Below are 21,005 nucleotides of genomic sequence, written 5' to 3'. Positions count from 1 at the left end.
AATCCATATGCTAAATATAAATGTTAGTATAAATATAAATGTTGATTGTTAAATCTAAATGTTAATTGTTGCTCTGTGATGTTAAAATTAAGATATCATGCTTATTCACACTGCTACCCAGCAGAAGTACCAAAATAAATGAAGTTAAGGTGTTAACTTAGATTCGGGAGCAGGACCACGCCTAAACCAGACCCTCAATCACCTGACAAGCCTTCTTAAACGTAGCCAGCCTACTCCAACTGCTTGTCCGTGATTCTTCAACCCACCCTCCCTCACCTTACTCTACTGCACTTAACCTATTTCCTTGTCCTCTCCTACTCCACTTGTGCTCGCTCCTTCTATGCCCTGTCTACTTCCAGGTACAACCTGGGTCAAGATCAGCTCCGGCAGGATAACGCTGAGACGGAACCCCCATCCTGAGTCTCCTTCTGCTGGGCACACCACGCACAACTAATTCATTAAATGTTCAACTTATATCCTTGTGTGGCGTGGTCCTTGCTAGTGAAAAGCATATTAGCCAAATATTTAGGATCGCAGAGCAACATTTAACATTTATATTTAACATTTAATATTTATATTTAACATTTTGATTTATATTCAACATTTAGACTTATATTAAACATTAATAATTAACGCTGATTTCAACTTAAAGCTGCTGTGAGGAACTTTTGTTTTGTATCAGTTCTGGCGCCCCCTTGTGGACAAAGTGATACCTCTTATCTCTTGTCCTTTATATGCAAAAGTAGTGTTTTCAACAAAAACCTCATCCTGTTGTCTTTTAACAATCAACTTTATCAGGCAATGTGATTATTTTCCATGAAAATAGTCGGATAAAGGCTGTTTCTGAAGCGAGATGTCCATCATCTGGTCTGAAACCTACCCCCTCAGGGCGGTTTCAGGCATTAAAAATGACAACAGAGAAGGTGTCAGTGTTGCTGCTGATGGTCTTGTTTGCTATTGAAGGTCATAAAGAGGCATCAGTATCATTTTCAGTCTGTTTCTCAGCCAGTTCAAAACTCCTCATAGGGCCTTTAAATGTATTTGTCCTAACAAAATAAAATGATCACAAATTTTGCTCTAAATGTGATTTAAAAATTCACGTTTTTAAAAAATGTTTTGGAGCTAAATGTGGAGAAATGTCATTACTTTCAGTGTGCACTTTAAAAACAGAGCCCCATAATACTTTTCACCCGAAGACTGAATTTTGTAAGAAAAAAAGACAGATTTGGGGATATTACATTTTCTGACATTTGAAGCCATATAAATCTATAAATTTAAATGTGTTTTTACAGTGATCCCCATTTTCAGCTGCTACTTTCTACACCTTTGCCCATTTCTAGCTAGCAGGCTAGCTTATGCCATTATGATCCACCCAGACACCATCAGAGTGACATCGATTTTGGAATACATCAAAATAGCCCATTGTTGTTTTATTCAGGATGTGTTTTAGTAATAATCAGACAGTTAAGACATGAGGCTTTTGTTTCTATGAGCAACATAACAGAACTCATCCATTGTTCATTGTCACTCAGCTGTGTGCTTTTCCTGCTGATAAAAGCTGAAACGTTTTCATGTGAAAAACAAAAGGCCTGTCACCTTGAATATGACCTTAATCAAACTGCTTTATAATGCAGTGTTTTTGTATTGTTTATTGGATCCGGTGCCTGTTATGTCCATATACAAGTTTCAGAGATGGGTTCTTGATATTTCGTTCCAGAAATGCTGTGCGGTTTAGTTGACCGGGCTTGCGTGTCAATGCAGTTTATGCAAGTGTGAAAAACAAAGCAGTCTAAAAAAAAAACCCAGAAAGTTCTATTCATTAATGCGTTCTAGAATGTATTCAGAGATCTGTGTTGGTGTAAGGAAACACTCAAGCTCATAAACTCCCTTAGCTTTTTTTTTTTTTAATATGTTGTTGTATATATAGATGGTTCATCCATACACCAACCAAAAGCTTGAGACCTTCACGATAAGTCCAATTGTACATGCTTCAATGATGTATTCAATTGTACTTTCAGTGCTCAAAAACACATGTCCTGTAGCCTTACTGAACACCAAGAGCATTCTCTTTTTTCCTGAAATCAATGTTTCTGAGTTGCCCACTGATCCACTCTGTAACCAGATGCGTGACAACCAGCCATTACACAAGTTGCTTGCAAAGTAACAAAGTTACAGCTGTTTTCATTTTAAATAGTCTTCAATTTAAAAAATTTGCAGTCTGATACAGAAGGCTAGGAGACCTGAACAATATGAAAGTGCTAGTCATTAATTTACAGAGATCAGGCATCACATAGTGCTATGAAGTATCCAATATGCTACATATGAATACAGCTGTTAACACCTTACAAATGCCTCTGGTTGGTTTTTCAAGGCTACTTGAAAAATCAATAACCTTGGCTTGTATTTACATAAACATGTTTGTTTATGCAGAAAATAACATAGATATCACCACTACCAGAGGTATAATCATATTAGGGCCGTTTGGCCACATCAGTGATAATGAAATATTAAGTCCCATTATCAATATCTAACTGTTAAATCCCCCAAATTTGTTTAAGTGGGAAAAAAAACAAAAGAGTTGCCGTCATGGTATCCCTCTACACTGGGCTCCGGAAGACAACGTTGTTCAGAGCTTCTTCTCCTGCATCGTGCTCAAGTTCTTGGTTTGTTTTCCCCAGCCATTGGTTGCATTTTGGTTGCTTTCCCACATCTTCTGGTGCTTATTTTCCCATTTGACAGATTGAAGAATGACTGAGAAGAACCAGTTCTGGAACCACTACTTAAGGGAACAACACAAGCTTTTTTTCACTTCACTACAATCAGTCACAGAGTAATAAAAAGTAGAACAGATGACTCAATTCATTCCTGGAGCAGTGCCTCCAAAGTTGAAAGTAGATGGCACCACTGGTGCTGTGAACTTGTACCCGCCGTGTTTCTCAATCATCTTGGATTCTGTAATCAGACAATAAGGAAGGGTTTAAGAACATAAACAACAACAGGAAGAGCATTGTTTTAGGGTGCTCTACTCCTCAGTGTTTGTTTACTACGGAGCTGCTGCCAAGGTTTGTCATTTTAATGTCAGTGATGCTAGTGCCATTTATGATTTAATTTGAAACACAAGGCCTGTAAATCCTTCTTTCCTACATTAGTGTTTGGAGAAAACTGGTCATAAAGGAACCTAACTTTGAGACAACTACTTTTTTGTATTATTTTTCAACTCAAATCTATTTCCCCATCATACACTACTTGTGTTTTCTTCCCCCTTGGCAAACTGCTCTGCTGCTTTCCGCTCAGGTGTTTAAGTCAATGCTCTGCCTAATAGTTCTTCACTAGGAGTCAAAAACAGCAGAACATTATGAAAAAAACAAACAAGAGCAACGGGGAACATTGTGTAACAAAGGTCCAGGTGGACTGTGGATAGTGGTTCATCACCAGTCCTGCAGTCATGCACCATGCAAGTAGGGCCATTCGGACAAACTAACGCCTTCCTAATATAGAGGAGAAAACAAGATTATCTTCTCACACTTCAGTTTCTGTTCCTTTAAGCTAAATCTAAACTGGTTTCAAGTTAACCTTGTAATGTAATGCAAACAACAACCTTTTTACTGCAAGAGAATCTAGAGATGATTGGCTTTTAGTAACCTTTAGTATTAAGAATGAAAAGAATCCGTAGCAATAATAATGAAGAGATGTAGCATGTAGGAAAAACAGCTTTATTGTTCGTCTGAAATGCATTATCAGAGTTTAATTGGAAAATTCTGGTTCTTTCTCAGCTGGCGCTCACCATGTGCTGCCCGTCTCTGGTCTGCAAGTGTGCCTATGTCCTGAAGGTGTTTGCCCTGCTCCTCATCAAGGGCCTGTGTTAGTGCCTGATACCACGCTGGGTCACGGGTCTGGATATCTGTGTCACACAGAGCAGTCACATCAGTGATTGATTTAAAACATTCACATTTTCATTTTACCAAATGTTTCAGGCAAAAAACAAAGTAACAAGTTTTCATTAACAGGCGTCTTACTCTGTAGTATGGCTTTGAAGATCTGATACTCGTCCACCAAGTTGTCTTCATCATCTACAGCTGTAGTGTAGCCCTCAAGTGCCGTCTCTTCAGCATCATCCTCCTCCCAGTCTTCATCGTCTCCATCTTCTCCGGCCTGCTTCGCCAGCATCTCCAGGTACTCCTGCCCCTCTTCATCGATGTCATCCTCGTCACTGCCCAGCTCAGCTGTAGTCATGCAGAGAAGGGAGGAAAAACAGGTCACCATTGCTTCCTTCACATTACATCTAATGCAAGACTGCGGATTTCATTAACAGTGGCCTTACCATTGTCATCCTCATCTTCACCATCTTCATCGTCATCGTCTTCGTCGTTCTCATGCTCTGCTCGACAGGCGTACGCCCTCTTGAGGCCGTTGAACAGTAAGATGGCTGCTGGAAGAAGCTGACCGGCCACCTGGTTGACGACCCCAGGCCTGTGCTCCAAGTCAATGAGGGCACAAAGTCCCAGAATGCACATCTTCCTGTCATGAAGGCTGTGAGGGAAGCACAACTTTAGAATAAATACTTCCTCCCATGAGATCTGCCTTTAAATGTAGTTGAGACAGTCCATGAAACTCTTACCCAAGGAAGCAGTCGACATCTTTGAGCCACTGGGTAATAAAGTGGTTAGTGATGGGCTCAGTGTTGTTTGGGAAGCGTAGGTTCTCCAAGGTGTTGAGGAGGAGAGGGGGGCTGTAGTAAAGGCCTGCGATGGCCACCTGTAAGCACATAGTCCTCAGCTCGCTCGTCTTCACCTCCCGGGTCAAACGCTCTAACGCAGCAGCCACAAACAAGGGCACAACCTGCAACAACAGCAAGACATTAACTCAACGGAGTGGAGACATGCATTATGAATATTACATCACAATCATTTCACATCTGAGGAATGAATGCAGACTTGAAGTCTACCTTCTGCATTTCAGCTCACCAGCCCAAGGTTTAATATAAAAAAGTTGACTCACTTGGTCAATCCCACGACCTTTGCACTGCAGGATGATCACCTCCAGCAATTTGGCTGCATGGCACTCTGGGTCTTCTCCTGGATCTCCTGTCAGGACCTGAGAGAAGGGATACAGTAAGGTAAACCTCCCACTAAAACACAAATATGAGGCTCATACATCATGCTTTTTTTAGTGCAGCATTATACCTTCTTGCACATGCTATAGATTATTTCCAGGTATTTGGTGTCAGATAAGAGGGTATCTGTGTCCACTGTGACATAGTTGTGAAGGAGAGGCATCATATCTGGAGAGGAAACACATGTTGCTTTGTGAGAAGTAGAAACGTTTCCTGTATGAACACACTCAGGATGTTGGCTCAGAAATTAAGTACTAGCATCCTTTAAAAAAAATATTTTAAAACCTGTATTCTTCATGTGACTAACTAAGAATTGAATGCCAATGTGACTATGTACCTGTGAAGTAGTCAAATCCATCCTGTTGGAAGACTTCGTACACCAGAGGAAGGAGCTGCCACATCTGTGGCGACACCTGCTGGCAGGTCAGGCTGTGAGCCAAGGACAGGATCTCCTCATAGAACTCTGAGAGAACAGCAAAAAGAGAAAAACAGAAGGTGAGTCACTGGAGATAAACATAGTCTGTTATTATCAATAAGTCAGGTCTTAGACAGGAAGACAAAGTATTAAAGCAACACGCAAAAGGAATGTGGAGGCACAGGAAGGACCAGTCCTGCTTACCCAGTACATGTTGCTGCAGCACGGTACCGATCACCTGCAGACAAATGCCTTCCAGCTGCTGAGTGATCTGAAACAACATAAGGATTAAAGGATTTAAGAAATGTATCAATAAAACAAGGCCATCCAACATGAGGGAACTTAAGAGCAAGAGCCATAATTTTAGTTACATGTTTTGCATCAAGCACTTCGCTTTATATACACAGTGCGTTACTGAGAAGCACATAAAGTGTGAAGTAAAGCAGTTTTAAAAAGATCATTTAACACAAAAACTCCTAATTCATTCAAATCTGGATCCAGTTTCTCTTACTGCAGACTCACTGCAGTGATTCTATGATTATTGATCCTGATCCCAGACATTAGTTTTAGGTAGGAAAATACTTGTGAATTTAGAGGGGGATTATTTAATCGAGCATAAGCAATAAATATGAGCATCTCCCCATCTTGTGTTTTTTGTTTCAAGTCCTGCAACGTTACCTGTCTAAGCATTTCCATGTTCACTGCTTAGAAGAAAAACAGGGCAAGGCGACTTTTGTGACCTTAAGTACTGAGCTGTTATACAATCAAAAAAAATCTCAGTGTAAAGCAACACTTGGTCAAATCTACTGGCTTGCAGCACCAGCAGTCCTATGTTTTGGGTAGACATGGTGGCAGAGAGCCCCGGCACTATTTCTAGCGTCAGCCTCAGCCTCTGAGTCATTTTGAACATGGTGAGAACAGAACGTGTTCCCAGGAGTTGGTGGGTGGCTGAAGTGTGTTGGCAGGAAGGCTACAGCAGACCGGAGCTGCTTCTGCAGATGAAGTGGCTTTGAGATGAGTGATCAACCAGAAGAGAGAGAGAGAGAGAGAGAGAGAGAGAGTGTGTATGTGTGTGTGTGTGTGTATGTGTGTGTGTGGGCAGCATGCTTAGTGGCTATGTTTCTAACCTCTTTGTGGTCCTCCACCACACTTAGCAGTGTGTCAATGGTGTTGAGGATGCCCATAGCCGTCACAGCCTTGTCATCGCCCCCCTCCTCATCAGGCCCTGTCTGAATCACCTGGTTGAACGTCATCGCCTGTCAAAGAAAGAGATAACAAAGAGTGTTATGGTCATACCAGTTGAGTTTTACTGTGCATAGAATTCACCATCAGGCTGACTCATTTCATATCCCTATATAATAATTACACAGCAGACACGTCAATGTCATGTCCAATAGAGGCTTTCTTCTTAAAATAATGAAGTATGCATGTGACATCGCCACGTGCTGAGCTCTCCACAGTCACCATCTATATGGGAAATGTGTGCGTTTCATCTCAGAGCAATCACATGGCACAAAATAAAAACTTTGTTGACGATGTTTGGGCGTTTTGTGCAACTGATCACAGTTTTTAAAAACTTTTGATGACCATAGAGAAGAAAACTTTCTATTCTAGCTATTTTTAGACAATTATAATCCTACAATCTTACCCCAGATAGCTAGCTAGCATTTTTGTCAAGTGGTCAGACTATTTTTGGGCACTGATTATTTTGTTTGTTGCTCTGATTGACCTTTATCTCAGCTGACAGTTCTACATCTGACTGAAATCTCCTCATCATGCAGGTATGACATCACATTTAAATTGAATGACTTCCTGGTATGATTCTCTTGAGGTCAAAGTTCCTCGCAGGTATTCATCAGGCCTCACAGCCAAGAGGATGTTCGCTCCATTAAGACCTCAACAAGCAGCCAAGTACGTACCAAGTGCTGCGTCATCTCCACTGCGATTGGAGTGACTTCTTCGCTGTATTCACAGATCATCTTCTGTATGACATTGGTGAGGTCATCGTTCTCCGTCTCCCTGACGATGTGCAGGAGAGCCTGCATCACTGGCCGGATGAAAGGGGTGATGTATTCTTTGGCTGAAAGAAACAAGCACACAAAACATCATCATTAGAAGTTCTTCAGAGAAAAGAAAAAAATCCATGTTCAGTGAGTGAAGCTCCTTAAGGCTTTACTTGACGTTGCTCACCTTTCTCCTGGTTGCTGATGAGAACCTGCAACGCAATGGCAGCCTCCACCTTGACTGGCATCTCGTTGTCATTGATGAGACAGAGGCGTGTGAGCTCGAGAGCTGTCTGCAGGTTCTGGTCACTTTTGAACTTCACCTCGCAGAAGTAATGCAGCACCCAGCAGGCCTACGAAAAAATATGATTTCATTTAACAGGATGCAAGACGATATTAGAGTTTGTATTCACTTAAAACCACTTCATGCTGTAATTAAACCACACTAGTGTAGAAATGATCTCTTACCCTGGCTCTCATGTAGCCCAGTTCACTGCGGAACAGGGGGAAGACGTGATTCTGCAGCATGAACTCCATCTGGTCCTTGTATATTTTTTTCTGTGAAGAGGAGACATTTTGAAATGTAACAGTCATGTCATACACAGCAGTCCAACTCAGTTTACAAGACTCACCCTGTACACTAAGCTTGTTCATGTAGGATCAAATTAAAGAAGAACTCTCAATAAGCTAAAGCCAGAACCACATTAAAGCCACTATTTATTTTCACCATCTCCATTCGGCCTCACTGAAACCCTGTTCTGCAAAGTCATCCCTCATCCTGGTTAAAACCATTACTCACAACTAATGACTATCATTTAAAACGCATAAGGGCAATCATGTAAAAACAGGGTGTGAAGATGAAATTTGTCTTTGCAGCACCTTCGTCTTTTAATCTCTGGAGTAGAGAAATTGAGATTTTTAAAGATGTACAGCAAACATGCCAGCTGAGGCGTGTTTACCTTCAGCAGGATTTCAGCCAGAGAGCCGATCATGTGGAGAGCGCCGTCCTTTTTCCTGGGGTCAGAGGCGGGATCAGTGAGAATCTGGTAGCAGAAGCCCATGGTCTTTTGCAGAACCTAAAAGAACAAGAGATTATTATTTAAGCCACAGCAGGTATGAGTCTGTTTCTTTTTTCTTTTCAGTTAAGCTAGAAAAAGTAATCAATTTGAGAAAGTAACAGTAAAGGTGTTCTAGCTTACCTCTTTCCTCTTGTTGCAGGCAGTGAAGAGGAGTGTCTGAGCTGCTGTCGTAGGAGAGATGAAGTCCTCAAATACATCTAAAAAAGGTACAGCAGAGATCAGATAAACGGTTAGTCATCTCTGAAGCACAGGGTTCCTGTTGTTTGCAGGCATACCAGCTTTCTGGGCTTACCAAACTTCATGCGGATATACTCGTATGGATCCTCCTGCCACAGCTCCTCATCGCTGTCTGTGTAACACATGAGGGGGAAAACTACGTCTTGAATGATGCCCTGGAAACAAAATGAAAGAGTTATAATCAGGAAGTTGAATCAACAGTGTAAGTCAGGTACCACACTTCAGACTATTTGTTGTAATCTTAAAAAAGAAAACAAAAATGTAACAAAGGATATTCAGATTTGATTTGCTGCATTTCTACCTGGATGTGTGGTTTGAGGTTCCTCCACGTCAGAGCGTGTGCTATGCCCTGGTTGATGTAGTTGAGTGTCTGCTGGAGTACTCTGGGAGCCACATATTGCTTTTCCTTGTACTGGTATAACACTTTGAGCAGCACCTAGTCAACAAAAGAACAAAGAACTTCCTTATATCTGTGATGTGAAAGTACAAAGACATGCAGCTTATTCTATGCCTTGTGAAGTTCTTACCTGCTGAGCAGGAACTGCATATTCCTTGAGGAAAAGATCGGCAAACTCTGTGTACTCTTTGGTTGTGTTGCCTGGACTTCCATACCTGCAAAGAAAGTTTTATAGATTGTGTTAATTTGAATAAGTTTGGATGTTTTGTTTTTTTTAACTAATGGAATCAATTGTTGAAATGTACCTCTCAAACAGCCGAGCCAAGATGTGCAGGGCCCACTTCTTACACTTCCACCATGGCAGCTCAGGCCGCTCATCTTCATCTATCTGCATTGTCTCCTTTATGGATGAAGGACGACAGTGACACAATCAGCTTATGGTTAAGTTGCACATAGTGAAGAAAATAGATGTGACTGGTCTATAAGTGCAGCATGGATTTATTTCATCTCCTTACCGGTGGCACATCTCTGTCCACTACTGTCTTCAGGATCTCCATCCACTCTGTCAGGTTCTGTCTGTTGATGAGTTCCAGGGGGAGGTTGTACTGCAGAGATGAATAGACTCAAATTAAAGAAGATCTTTCCATATATGAATTTATAAAAAGGGCCATTTTATAAATTTGAGAATAAACACAGACTTCTATTGATCCACAAAGTTTACTTTTCTTTCAGCACTTTTTAATACTGGTTGAGAATAAAATCAAGCATGAAGTGTTGAACTGCAGATTGATTTCTAAACAACTATGAACCAAATCCATCTAACTTAATCCAGATTAATGTTCATTAGCCTCTACTTAGGAGATGTTTAGAGCTTAAGAAGTACCTGGAAGAGGGCGTAGAGGATTTTGAAGATCTGTTTCTGTATGAGGACAGAGTCACTGGAGTGGTCAGGGAGCAGCTGGATGAATCGCTCTTTCAGCATGGGCATGAAGATGTGCATGGCTGCCACCAGAGGCTGACGCTCTTCTGGTTTCTTATATCTGTGTTACACAAACAACATTTGCATGAGCATCATAAACACAATATCAACTCTGTTGAAAAACAGCATATAAACAAGTAATTATCTTAATATAGAGAGCCCTCGTGTCTCTGTTACAGTTTATTATTGTGTTATTAAAAAGCTGCAACATTCAGTGAGGCAGATCATTTAAATTTGTTTGAAAAATATCGTGTTAAATTCGTGTTTCATGCCTTTTTAGGAAAGAAAGAATATTCAGGGCACAGGGTCAATGCGACTGGAATGTGATTGGATAGTTCCCTTGTCAGTTAATGATCGACTCACTTGGTACATGGTGAGTGAGTGAGACAGAGAGCTGTGCTAGGTGAGAGCATACAGTTTTTTTTACCATCTGACTTTTACTTTTATTCTTTATTAAAAGCTATAAAACGGGATCACCTCTAATTTCATTTGCGTATGAAACTAAGTTATCGTGCCCGCAGCTCTTTCGTGGCTTTGGCAGCCGGAGGCAACGCCACTACAAACAGCTTGATGTATCAATAACTGTATTTACTGAGCTGGGGATGGTATTTAAAAGAAAATGAAGTCTAAGGTGCACAATCAAAAAAAAACATTGTTTCAGAAAGAAAGGTACTTTATTATTTCCAACTGTAATAATATCATAAAGAACGAATCCCCTTATATGTAAATCAGATTATTCATAACTCTGTAAGGAAACAGTAGCCGAGGAGGGGTGAACCTCTCTCTCTCATTAGACCACGCCGTGCTGACACTTTAAATCTAGAATGTGAAGTTTGGCATTCATGCAGGGAGTACCACACATTCATTATTTAAAGGAAGTAAGTTTCCTTTTAATATACAAGTACAATTTCATTACAAATAGGTGCCTAATAATACACTACAATACAAGGAATAAAGTGTTTGAAGCTCAAAATTTCCTCAGATAGGACCCTCCTGAATTTTTTTTGTGTGTTTGCTTTGGACTGTGTAATTTAATATTTTTGGTTGTATTTAATCTAAAAATGGAACAATTGTTATCAAATAAAACAGTCTTTAGTTTACCCCTTCTCTGATTCCACAATTATACAAAACGCCTTAAATATTCTGCATGCGCCTCATCTTCATCTCGATCCAGGAAAACCCTGATAAAGAAAGTAAACCGTGACTTACTCATAGTTTTTGACGAGCTGGTAAAGGCAGAGCAAGATGCCTAACCACCCTGCGCTGTTATCTGACTGCAGGTAGAAGCCAATCTTGTCCACAATGGTCGTCCACTTGCCGGGGTAATCGTGTTTGATCATGTGGTGGATACATGTCGTCAGCTGAACCCTGTCGTAGAGGAAGTTTAAGATTGGCTTAATGCAGAAACCACAAACAACTAGGACAACCAAATCTCCTCTCCCTCCCAGCAGGCAGCAGAACGTGTGGTTACCTGATGCGCTCGGGGGAGTGGATGATGGCCTCCACTATGTTATCTCGAATGAACTGCCTGTCCTCGTCAGGGATGTTATTGACAGGCGTCTCTGTGCCTGAACCGTCTCCATCACTCCAGTGCTGGGTTATCATGTTCTTAAGATAAATCACACCTATGCAGAGAGAGAAGACAGGGCTTAGCACTTGGAGGCACCTCCGGTTGTTTTTCTCTTCCTCATAACGTGGTTTGAGTGTAGTCTAATAACTTATTAATGACGGGGTCAGGCTTTACGAGGTGAAGAAAGACAAATCTGTGGGTTAGATTTTTTCTGTAAAGGATTTAAAAGATTCAAAAGATTAAATCTTCGCACTTTTGGCCCCTGAAAGACATATAAGTTTAATACTTTTGCTTTATTAAATCATATCTCATATTTCACACATCAAAATGGTTCCTCATTTTTTAAGATGAACACCAGACTTTCTTCCTTCAGTGGAGCCTATCACTCAGTTTGTGTTTAGCCTCGTTCAACAGCCAAATCCTCTCCAATCACACCAACTACTTTTATAATATTATGACTGGATGTAGCACAGAAGTGCAAATGGAGAACCAAGTAGAGAATTAGATGCAGGATTAAATTCTTCCATCTGATGTTCAGTAGTTTTGAATGTGGCACCCGGGTGACAGCTGGGCTCACATCTACAGTGTGGGGGCCCCACTCAGAGTTCTGTGGCTCGCAGGGAGAGTCATCTGAGGGAATGGAGGAGTGAGGGCCGGGAGGCTGACGTCAGACTGCTGACACGACCGTCTACACCGCTAGCAAGGCAATCAAAACCCAGCCTGTCAATGCTGACGGAGCATAAACCCCCTTCCCCTCGACCACCAAACCACACCATCACCCGGGCCCTGCAACGCTGCTTAAACCTGTCATATCAGTCAGATTGATGGGAGGATGAAAACCGTGGTAATGTGGGGCTGAAAAGCTTGATGGGTTAACAAGGGAAGTTAAGTGTTACACTAAAAAGGAAAACATAAAACACACCAATGTGCTACTTTATGAACTTTTCCTTGTGTCATTACTTACATGGAGGATTACAGACTATTTATTTATGTTAAACATCAAGCAGTAGCTCCAGTCATGAAGTAGAGAAATAAAGGATCAGTCACTTTTTTTTCTTATTTTAAAATGTCTGCATCAAAAAGTTGAACTGTTATTAACAAAATATTTAATGAAAAGAAGAATACAAGGATCAGGAAGACTTAAGTACATACATGCTCCACCTGATTGCAAACATTAACACATGTGGGGACATGGTGATACTTCTAACTCTGGCATCTGACAGACAAAGATTTTTATCTCAGTTCCTCAAAAAGAGGAAAGCTTATTCAAAAGAAGTAAAATGGAATTTCTCATTGATTTGACAACCACACAGGAAATCTCTTTCCATACTTTATATTCAGTAGGCAGAAGAAATCTGAAGAAGCAGAGAAATAAAAACACTAACCCCACACTGATATTTGCTGCCAATACTTACTCAAATTGAACTCAAACCAACATTCAATCATGCCCTCTAAAGAAGGAAAATTATTAAATAACTTAACCAAGAATCTAATTCATTTATTCTAAGTAAATAATAGCTGCCAAATAAATTAAACATAACCAGAGTTATTGTTTCCATAAGAGCATTTTAATGGTTGGTTGCTTTCCAACACAGAGCCAAATAGAAAATAAATGAATAACAACCGGATGAACCCGAGTGATTGAATACCTGCCAATACAACAAATTTAGACAAGTGACGTTTCAGCTTTCCTGATCTTATTCAGACAGCCTCTGTGTGGACTCGAGGAGCTGCTCCTCCTCGGTGTTGCTCTTAACACCGTCACATATTTTTTTCCTACAGCTGGAAAAGCAATTCATTGCAGCAAAGAATGGCTCGCGGCAGCTTCATTTACTGGTACAGCCGTGAATATTTGGGGAGGTGGACATGCAGTGATTTCATATTACGTGTGCTTTCTGTAACATTGGTTAAGGTATTAACATTGATTTTCCCACCGCTTACTCCCTTCGTGCAAGAGCAGCCTTTGACTAAAGCAAAACAAGCTATATTTAAAACAGCTCCACGTGCCCATTGCTCTTCAGCATGGCACTTTAGCCTCACCAAAACACAAGTGTGAATCATGTATCATCGCTAAATTGTCTTTTTGAAACTATTATGTAAGCGCCCCTGTTCTACTTGGGGTCAGAGGAATATCTAGTCTATATCTCATATAATGCAATCTGACAAAATTGGAGTCAGATGCAATCGTGGTCGCTCAGTGCCAGGGTGTCCTTATGTGGCTCCGACAGTGCAGAGGGAAAACACATCTATGTAGTTTCACAACATTTTACTTAAGTAGGACTACCTAACAGGTAAGGCTGTGTATCATAAAAAAGAATCACTAATTATACATTTAAATTTATATGAATATAATAAATAGACTTTTCCCTACATAGTTTAGGACTTGTGTCAACTTATTAAAGACCTGTGCAGCCAGATCCCTAGAATGCAGCCACTACTCCTCCCTGTAATTCAAATCTTTTATACTCAACTTTAAAAATCTTCAAAGCAAGATATCATATAACTGGAATAATGAAGTGTACAGCATTACTTGAGCAGTGTACATTTTAAATATCACAGTCACCACTCAGTCTTGTAAGTTAAGAGATTATGATAAAATGCTTTATCATGCTAATCCCCAGCTTGTTTGTTTTTTTCTCAGGAAATAATCCCTGCAGTTATTTTAAATCAGACATCATAGGCCTGTAGCATAGCCTTACTTAACAATATTTTAATGAAATCTTGCTTTTCTTAACCGTCAACTTCAGTAAAATACACCACCCTCAATTTCAGAGTGCCACAGACTGCATGTATGATTTGTAACTCCTGTGGAAGTGGGCCAATCATGCATCACATTTGTGGAGACAGGCTTCACCAAAAAAAAACCTTACAAATAGCCTTTTCCATCAAAAAGAATGTAGGTTACATCTGACTGCTGCTGTGTGGATGCTCCTCGGTATTGTCATAACACAGCAGCCTAAAATAGGAATAGAAAATCAACTTCCTCTCTTAAAAAGTGTTTAACTATTAACTTTGTATGCTCATATATGTAAAAATCAAAGCTAAAACTGCTGCAGGGGTTAACTGGTCCACTCCAAGCACTTCTGGGTCAAACTCCAACCTTTGATACTTCAGGGGAATTCCCAAGCTTTTCCCAGGATGCATCTCGCACCCCAAATTAACGTTGCATCCTCCCTGGTTTCAAATTCATCACACACTGGGCTTTAAACACTAGATGTAAACTGAACAGATGTGTTACATGTAGGTAGCCAAGCCTAGTTTTCATTTAAGGGATTTGCTAAACACGTAACATTCAAAATCAACAACATACATTGTTTAGCTGCATTAATCAAACATAATCTGTTGACTGTGCTGTAACACTATTCTTACATGTCAAGGTTTAGACTCACCTGCTTGCCTGACAGGCAAATCCAGCTGATCAGACATGGTGACACGCAGCAGAGTGGACACAAAGTTTACCTGGGTGTGCCCCTGTAAATCAGAATTAAAAACAGCTGAATGTTAACCAGTTCATGGACAAGGAATAACATCTGTAATTTCCTGTTTTGCATACTGTTTTGTTTGAGAAAAGTTGTATTTTAGATTAAATATGGCTCAGTTGATAAGTGTTCAACTGGAAATTCAACTCTTAGATTATTACAGCTTACTAAATAATGTAAAGGTGTTCTTCCTGTGACTCAACTTATCAAAAACAACTTTGGAGGTTAAGTTAATGTAGGACAACCTTAATCTTATTTTTAATGTTAAGATTATAGTTTTTTTTTTTAAAACAATTAGTTCAAAGTTGATCAAATCTCTTGATCAAAGATGACTACATTAACAATTGGTGATCCAAAGAATTCAAACTTTCTATCAATATATAAAGATTAGACATTTAAATGTATATTTGACTCCAGACGGTTGATAACAAACATACAGGAATGCCAAGCATCAGTGCATACAGTATTCAAAGCATTTCTTTAATACGCCTCTTAAACAAATGTGCAGCTCCAGATGTAATGTAATGTGTCACCATATTTTTCAAAAGGTCATGTAAGGTATTTAGGCACTTTAAAAAAAGCCTTACTCGATTTGTATCTGGATACTGTCCATGAACAAACTCAAAGTTTTTATGACTAAGCAGAGCACTGGATTTAGAAAGCACTCCAGCAGATTTACTCCATCAATCTCCAGCAGACATGGTTTGTGTTCAGCACATAGCTTGAAAAAAAAAAATCATCATGTCCCTGCTTTGACATTTAAGTGAACCATCACAACCAGTGTGTGAGCGCGTGCGTGTGTAAAAGCACAACCCAAGCCATATACAATTAAGCTATGCAGGTTTTCCTTTATTCAAGCAATAATAACAATAATGAGCAGATTTGCCTTTTTTTTTTTTTTTACACATTAAAGCTTTACTGTCGTGTCATCTTTGAGGGATTGGCTGTCAGTGTAGAAGTCTTCTTTAATAGTAGTCACTGTTATTTGATTTTCTGATGACATTTTGTCCACAAATAGACAATAAGTGAGCTCCCCAGTCTTAAACGTGTTATTTCTGTCTCACACTAAATTCCAACAAACTATATCCTCATTCTGTCTGATAACACTTCGAAAGTGTATTAACAATACACACAATACAGAGGTCAAAAGTACAACTGAATTAAACAAAATATATATTTTTAGTCCCATCTTTCCTCATCCAGGACAGTGCTGCTAGCTCAGCCCGTGTTAGCTCACATGGCACTCTGCTAACTTTGAACTCACATTGTATAACATACGCCATGAAATAACTACATTTCTACAAGGTATATATATCAAGCTTAGATTCCATAAACAATAAAGTGAATTTGACGGTGGTAAATGTGTTCCCGATGTTAAAGAGTGTCATCACTTCGAGGCTTGTCACAGTGACACGTGAGCAGCAGCAGCTATGTAGCAAGGCTAAAGCAGTTCATCCAACAAGTCACCAAGTTAGCTAGCTAATGTTAGCAGCATCAGGGATATCTCAATCCTGCTGTTAAATACGATAACTAGCACATGTTCCACGTTAACTGAGATTTACTTGATGCTTTAACACGTCAGACATTATATTCTTAGGCCATGTCAGCTCCGAAAAAAGCCAAAACAATACCGAAACTGAGTGTGACGAGCTTACAATTATCACTCAGCACTAGCTTGTTTAGCACAAGCGGCACAGCTGGCTCGAGATGAAGCTAACGTTGATTACTGGAGTGTAATCGAAATACGATTACTGCTGTTAATATAACCATTAAGGTTCACCTCCTCTTTTTGTGGTGAAAAACAGTGTACTAGTCGAGTGGCAGTGTTTAGCTCTGGATCTGTCAAGGTAACGGTATCAGAGTCTGCGTGATCGCACCATCTTGATGTTGTGAACGGCCGAGGCCCCGATCCGAGACCGCGCCACAACCTCCATCACAATTCACGGCTAATCTCAACTTTTACCTCGTTCAGCTGTCTCTCCGCGGCCTCCCGCAGATTGGGGTCCATCGTGCCCCGAAGGGCCTCAACCAAAGCCTCGGGATCCATCACGAAAACTCTGTTTACGGCTCGGATTTTAATATTTCAGAGGTCTATCAATTCCCAGTCACTGCGCACATGGACGCACGGCTCTCCGGTTACCCGGCGCGAAAGGAAGCAGTGAATGAAGTACCCGGATAGATCAGCGCCAAATTTGTGCAACACCAACTTCCGGCGAAGACAGAGCAGCTGCGGGAGTTGTAGTTTTCTGGATTAGTACCACCTGCTTATATACAGATGCTCATATACAATGGAAGGTGAACCCCCTGCTGGTTGACTTAAATGTTTTACATCATTTAATTTGAATAATCTTCATCTGTTAAAGTCCAAATTAATAATTTCAAGAATAAATAATTTATTTTCATTTGTCTTTGAGGCTCATGAATGTTACAATCATCTTTAAAGCTGCTGTTGGTAGGAGTGGTGTCAAAAACGCTACTTTTCTTCTGCTGGGTTTGGAGAAAAGGTCATAATACCAATTGGTACTCATCTGTAAGTGGAGTAATTTCAGACTATTGCGAAATCTCAGTGTTTTCCAATACCTATGTATAAAGCAATGTTATTATTCCCCTCATTCCCGTTATGACAGACCAATCATAGCTGATCTCCAATCCTCCGTCCTGATTGGTCAAGTGGCGGCCCCACTACGTCGCCCTGATTAGCTGGGAAGCCACCACTTCCTCATAAAACCATAGACTATAGAATATGGACGTAGCATCCGTGGCTTCACCCATCTGTTCCTGAGAGCTGTTTTGAAGCCAATCGACGGCAGCAGCCATATTGGAAATGCAGAACTCAACCAGGCAGAGTGTGACGTAGTGTGAGCCTCCTAGCCAACAACTATGTGTTCACGACCGGGAGTCACGTCAGTCAAGTCCTTATTTGGGCAAAAACTCGGAATCTTAATATCTTCTGAACCGTCACGTTAAAAAAAAATTCCCCCCCCATTCAGTGTGTGCCATTAAAGAGATTAGCTTCGTAGGGCCAAGCCGTTTTTTGAACCAGGCTGTAAACATGTTTATTAATGCTGCAAAGATCGTCTTTTTCCCATTCATGTCTATGTGGTTTCTGGTGTTTCTGCAGCCAGCCTCATTGCAGTTTCTAACACTTGCGCATGGGCTTCATCGTTTGAGACCGGAGGTTACCGCTTGCATAGAACACGCACACTGATCTTTTGTGGGCGGGGTTAGTGTTCACATTCGAAATCTCTCTCCGAACTGAAGTTTATATCACAACTACCAACAGCAGCTTTAATGTGTCATTTAGTATATATTTGTTAATTATATACATATTGTTGTTGATGATGTTGAAAGAAAGAGGCTAATAAAACATTTTCCCATAACTTTTGTCTAACCATGATGGCTTTGAAAACCAATGAAACCATTTAGAGGTTAAGATTGATTCCAGATATTTACAGATTTTTGGAGGTTGGAGCAATCTTTCAATTTTATGAGTGTTGTACATATTAAATGAACATACAAGACAGAGTAACATGAAGGGAATCTACACTGCTGAATTTAGTTGATACTTGAGTGACATTTTGTCAGGCAAATAGGAATATGCGTTTCGCTGCAGAATTACTGATTAGAATAAAATGTTCAGTTTCTAGAGATTTACCTTGTCTTAATTTGAAATTTGATCCGCAATTTTCCAGGGAAATCACAGCAGGACCAACCAGAGTTTAGAGAGGTACTCCTGTGTTTGTAGACCAACAGTAGTTCTGTAAACATGGCTTAATTTTAAAGAATATCTTGATCTTTTCTCTTCAATATAATGGTGGGAAATAATTATAAAAGGTGTTAATTATACAGTCAAAAGAAATGTAAGACTTAATAAAAAATATAATAACAAATAGATATAGTATTGGATATTGATGCAATAATTGCAGGGAACATACAGTAAGTAGACATTTATTAATTCAAGGCAAGGCATATCTAAGGAGGAATGAGAGAAATATACATTTATGGCATAAATATTCAATAATGGGTGAGTAGTAGTTTGTTAAAAACCTTCAAATGCAATTGTATTAGAATTAAAGTTTTACATATTGCATGATTAAATTATTACAAAAAGCATTAACATGCAAGGAGCATTTGAGCAATGTTTTCTCTATTGAGATGCTCTATCTCTACGTATGAATAATTTCTTGATCTTTCTTAAAGCCTCCATTAAGAAGTTTAAATGTACATGCACAAGTAGTATCTGCTGATGAAAAGACTCATCCTGCTTTCTTTTAACAGTATATCAAAACTTATGCAATGCAATTATTTTGCCATATAGTTCAAATTAACAAGTGGGCCAATGTTAACAGCCTTATGTTCAGAAAACTCCATCGTCCAATAAGCGGCCTTAGTGCACTATCTGACAACATCAAGCCCCAAGCCACAAATTCAGGAATTAATTTTGATTCCCCCCTAAACTTTGAAACTCACATCAATAAAGTTGTTTAATCATGATTGTTGATTGTAAGATTTTACTGTACACTTTTAAAGCCTGCATGGATTTGGCTCATATCTTTTCTGACAGTGTCATTCTATTTTGAATCACTTACATGATCTTACCTCATTGGTCTTGTTTATCTCAGTTCATGTTGTTGTTCAGTCTGGGTTCCTGTCTTCTGTTGTTTGGCTCTTATATTTTATATTATAATTTATTTTTGGATAAACTATGCTGTTTCTGTCTTTTTTCTTTATTCTGTTGTTTGTTTTTTCTGTGTCCGGGTTGTTGTTTTGTGTTTTTAAAGGTGCTATATAAATACAGTTATTATTATAAGTGCAGTTACAATACTGTAAAGACATAACTAATCTTCTTCCTGTTAACATTTGTAGGTCACAAATTGACATCAGTCTGTTTCCTAAGCAGTTGAAAACTTCAGAAGCTTTAAGTGAAACGTTTCTATGAATAGTAAGTAAGTTAGTCAAATAGATAGATTTAGATATAGGCCTACTTTATTGATCCCCCATTGGGAGAAATGTGTTTGTTCCAGCAGCTTACAACATGGGATAGGAGAATACCACCATGTACTTACATTGTTAAATAAATAAATAAGTAAATAATGATAATAATGATAAGGTGAGTCTTAAATAATATAAAATATAATGAAATATAGTAAATCTCACAGATATATACACACTATGTACACTTCTACACTATCTTATGAATTGATAGTAAGTTAAGTTATTGCACGGATAAAAAGCAAACACAGAGCGATTCAAATATTAGAACAGTCAGTTTGTGGGTGTGAATCATAGATAATGAACAGACAGAACATAGTGCAAGGTCACAAAGTAGCTGCCATGTAGTGAAATGAAAGATAAATAACTAACTTAGTTGAGAGAAACAGCTAAAAGTCAGATGTCTGAACTGTGAAAATTATTATGTTATATGATGACTGAATAAATTCTGCTACTATTACATTATGTATTGTGAAATTATTATTTCCCCCCTGCTAAATATCAGTGTTATTACCATTTTGTTAATGTTCTTTTAGAGGTCATCTTTATTTTGAAAGAAAGGAAACCTGTAAAACATAAAGCTGGATGTCAGTCGTCTTTCAGTGTGTACGTGATGTGATTGTTGGAGTTGGTTATAGTCTTTTTATTTACAGTCTATGGTTATATTACAAGGGGCACCAGCTAAAATCTAGCCTAGCTGTTGCCAGTGAGCTCCAGTGGTCCTGACTCCTGCAGGGGGCG

The 21,005-nt window shown here is 39.5% G+C and overlaps 1 protein-coding gene across 1 annotated transcript; it reads right to left on the bottom strand.

Annotated features, from left to right (window-relative positions):
* Window positions 1-1,412: 1,412 nt before the first annotated feature.
* ipo7 (importin 7) lies at window positions 1,413-17,442 on the bottom strand. The gene is made up of 25 exons (XM_034680405.1): window positions 17,236-17,442; window positions 15,183-15,264; window positions 11,695-11,848; window positions 11,433-11,591; window positions 10,128-10,284; window positions 9,760-9,849; window positions 9,550-9,644; window positions 9,375-9,459; window positions 9,149-9,283; window positions 8,903-9,002; window positions 8,731-8,807; window positions 8,491-8,607; window positions 8,000-8,089; window positions 7,719-7,884; window positions 7,448-7,608; window positions 6,656-6,784; window positions 5,733-5,799; window positions 5,451-5,576; window positions 5,184-5,281; window positions 4,999-5,094; window positions 4,619-4,839; window positions 4,322-4,530; window positions 4,017-4,223; window positions 3,785-3,901; window positions 1,413-2,952 (listed from the first exon to the last, which is right to left on the bottom strand). Exons 1-25 carry the CDS (start codon window positions 17,317-17,319, stop codon window positions 2,855-2,857), a joined length of 3,120 nt encoding a protein of 1,039 aa, XP_034536296.1. The 5' UTR covers window positions 17,320-17,442; the 3' UTR covers window positions 1,413-2,854.
* Between the last annotated feature and the right edge of the window lie 3,563 nt (window positions 17,443-21,005).

Source organism: Notolabrus celidotus, chromosome 3 (genome assembly GCF_009762535.1).
Source record: "Notolabrus celidotus isolate fNotCel1 chromosome 3, fNotCel1.pri, whole genome shotgun sequence".
In the NCBI taxonomy this organism is placed as follows: Eukaryota; Metazoa; Chordata; class Actinopteri; order Labriformes; family Labridae; genus Notolabrus; species Notolabrus celidotus.
The sequence above is the reverse complement of the archived record's forward strand: the minus strand, read 5'-3'. Positions and strand labels throughout refer to the sequence as shown.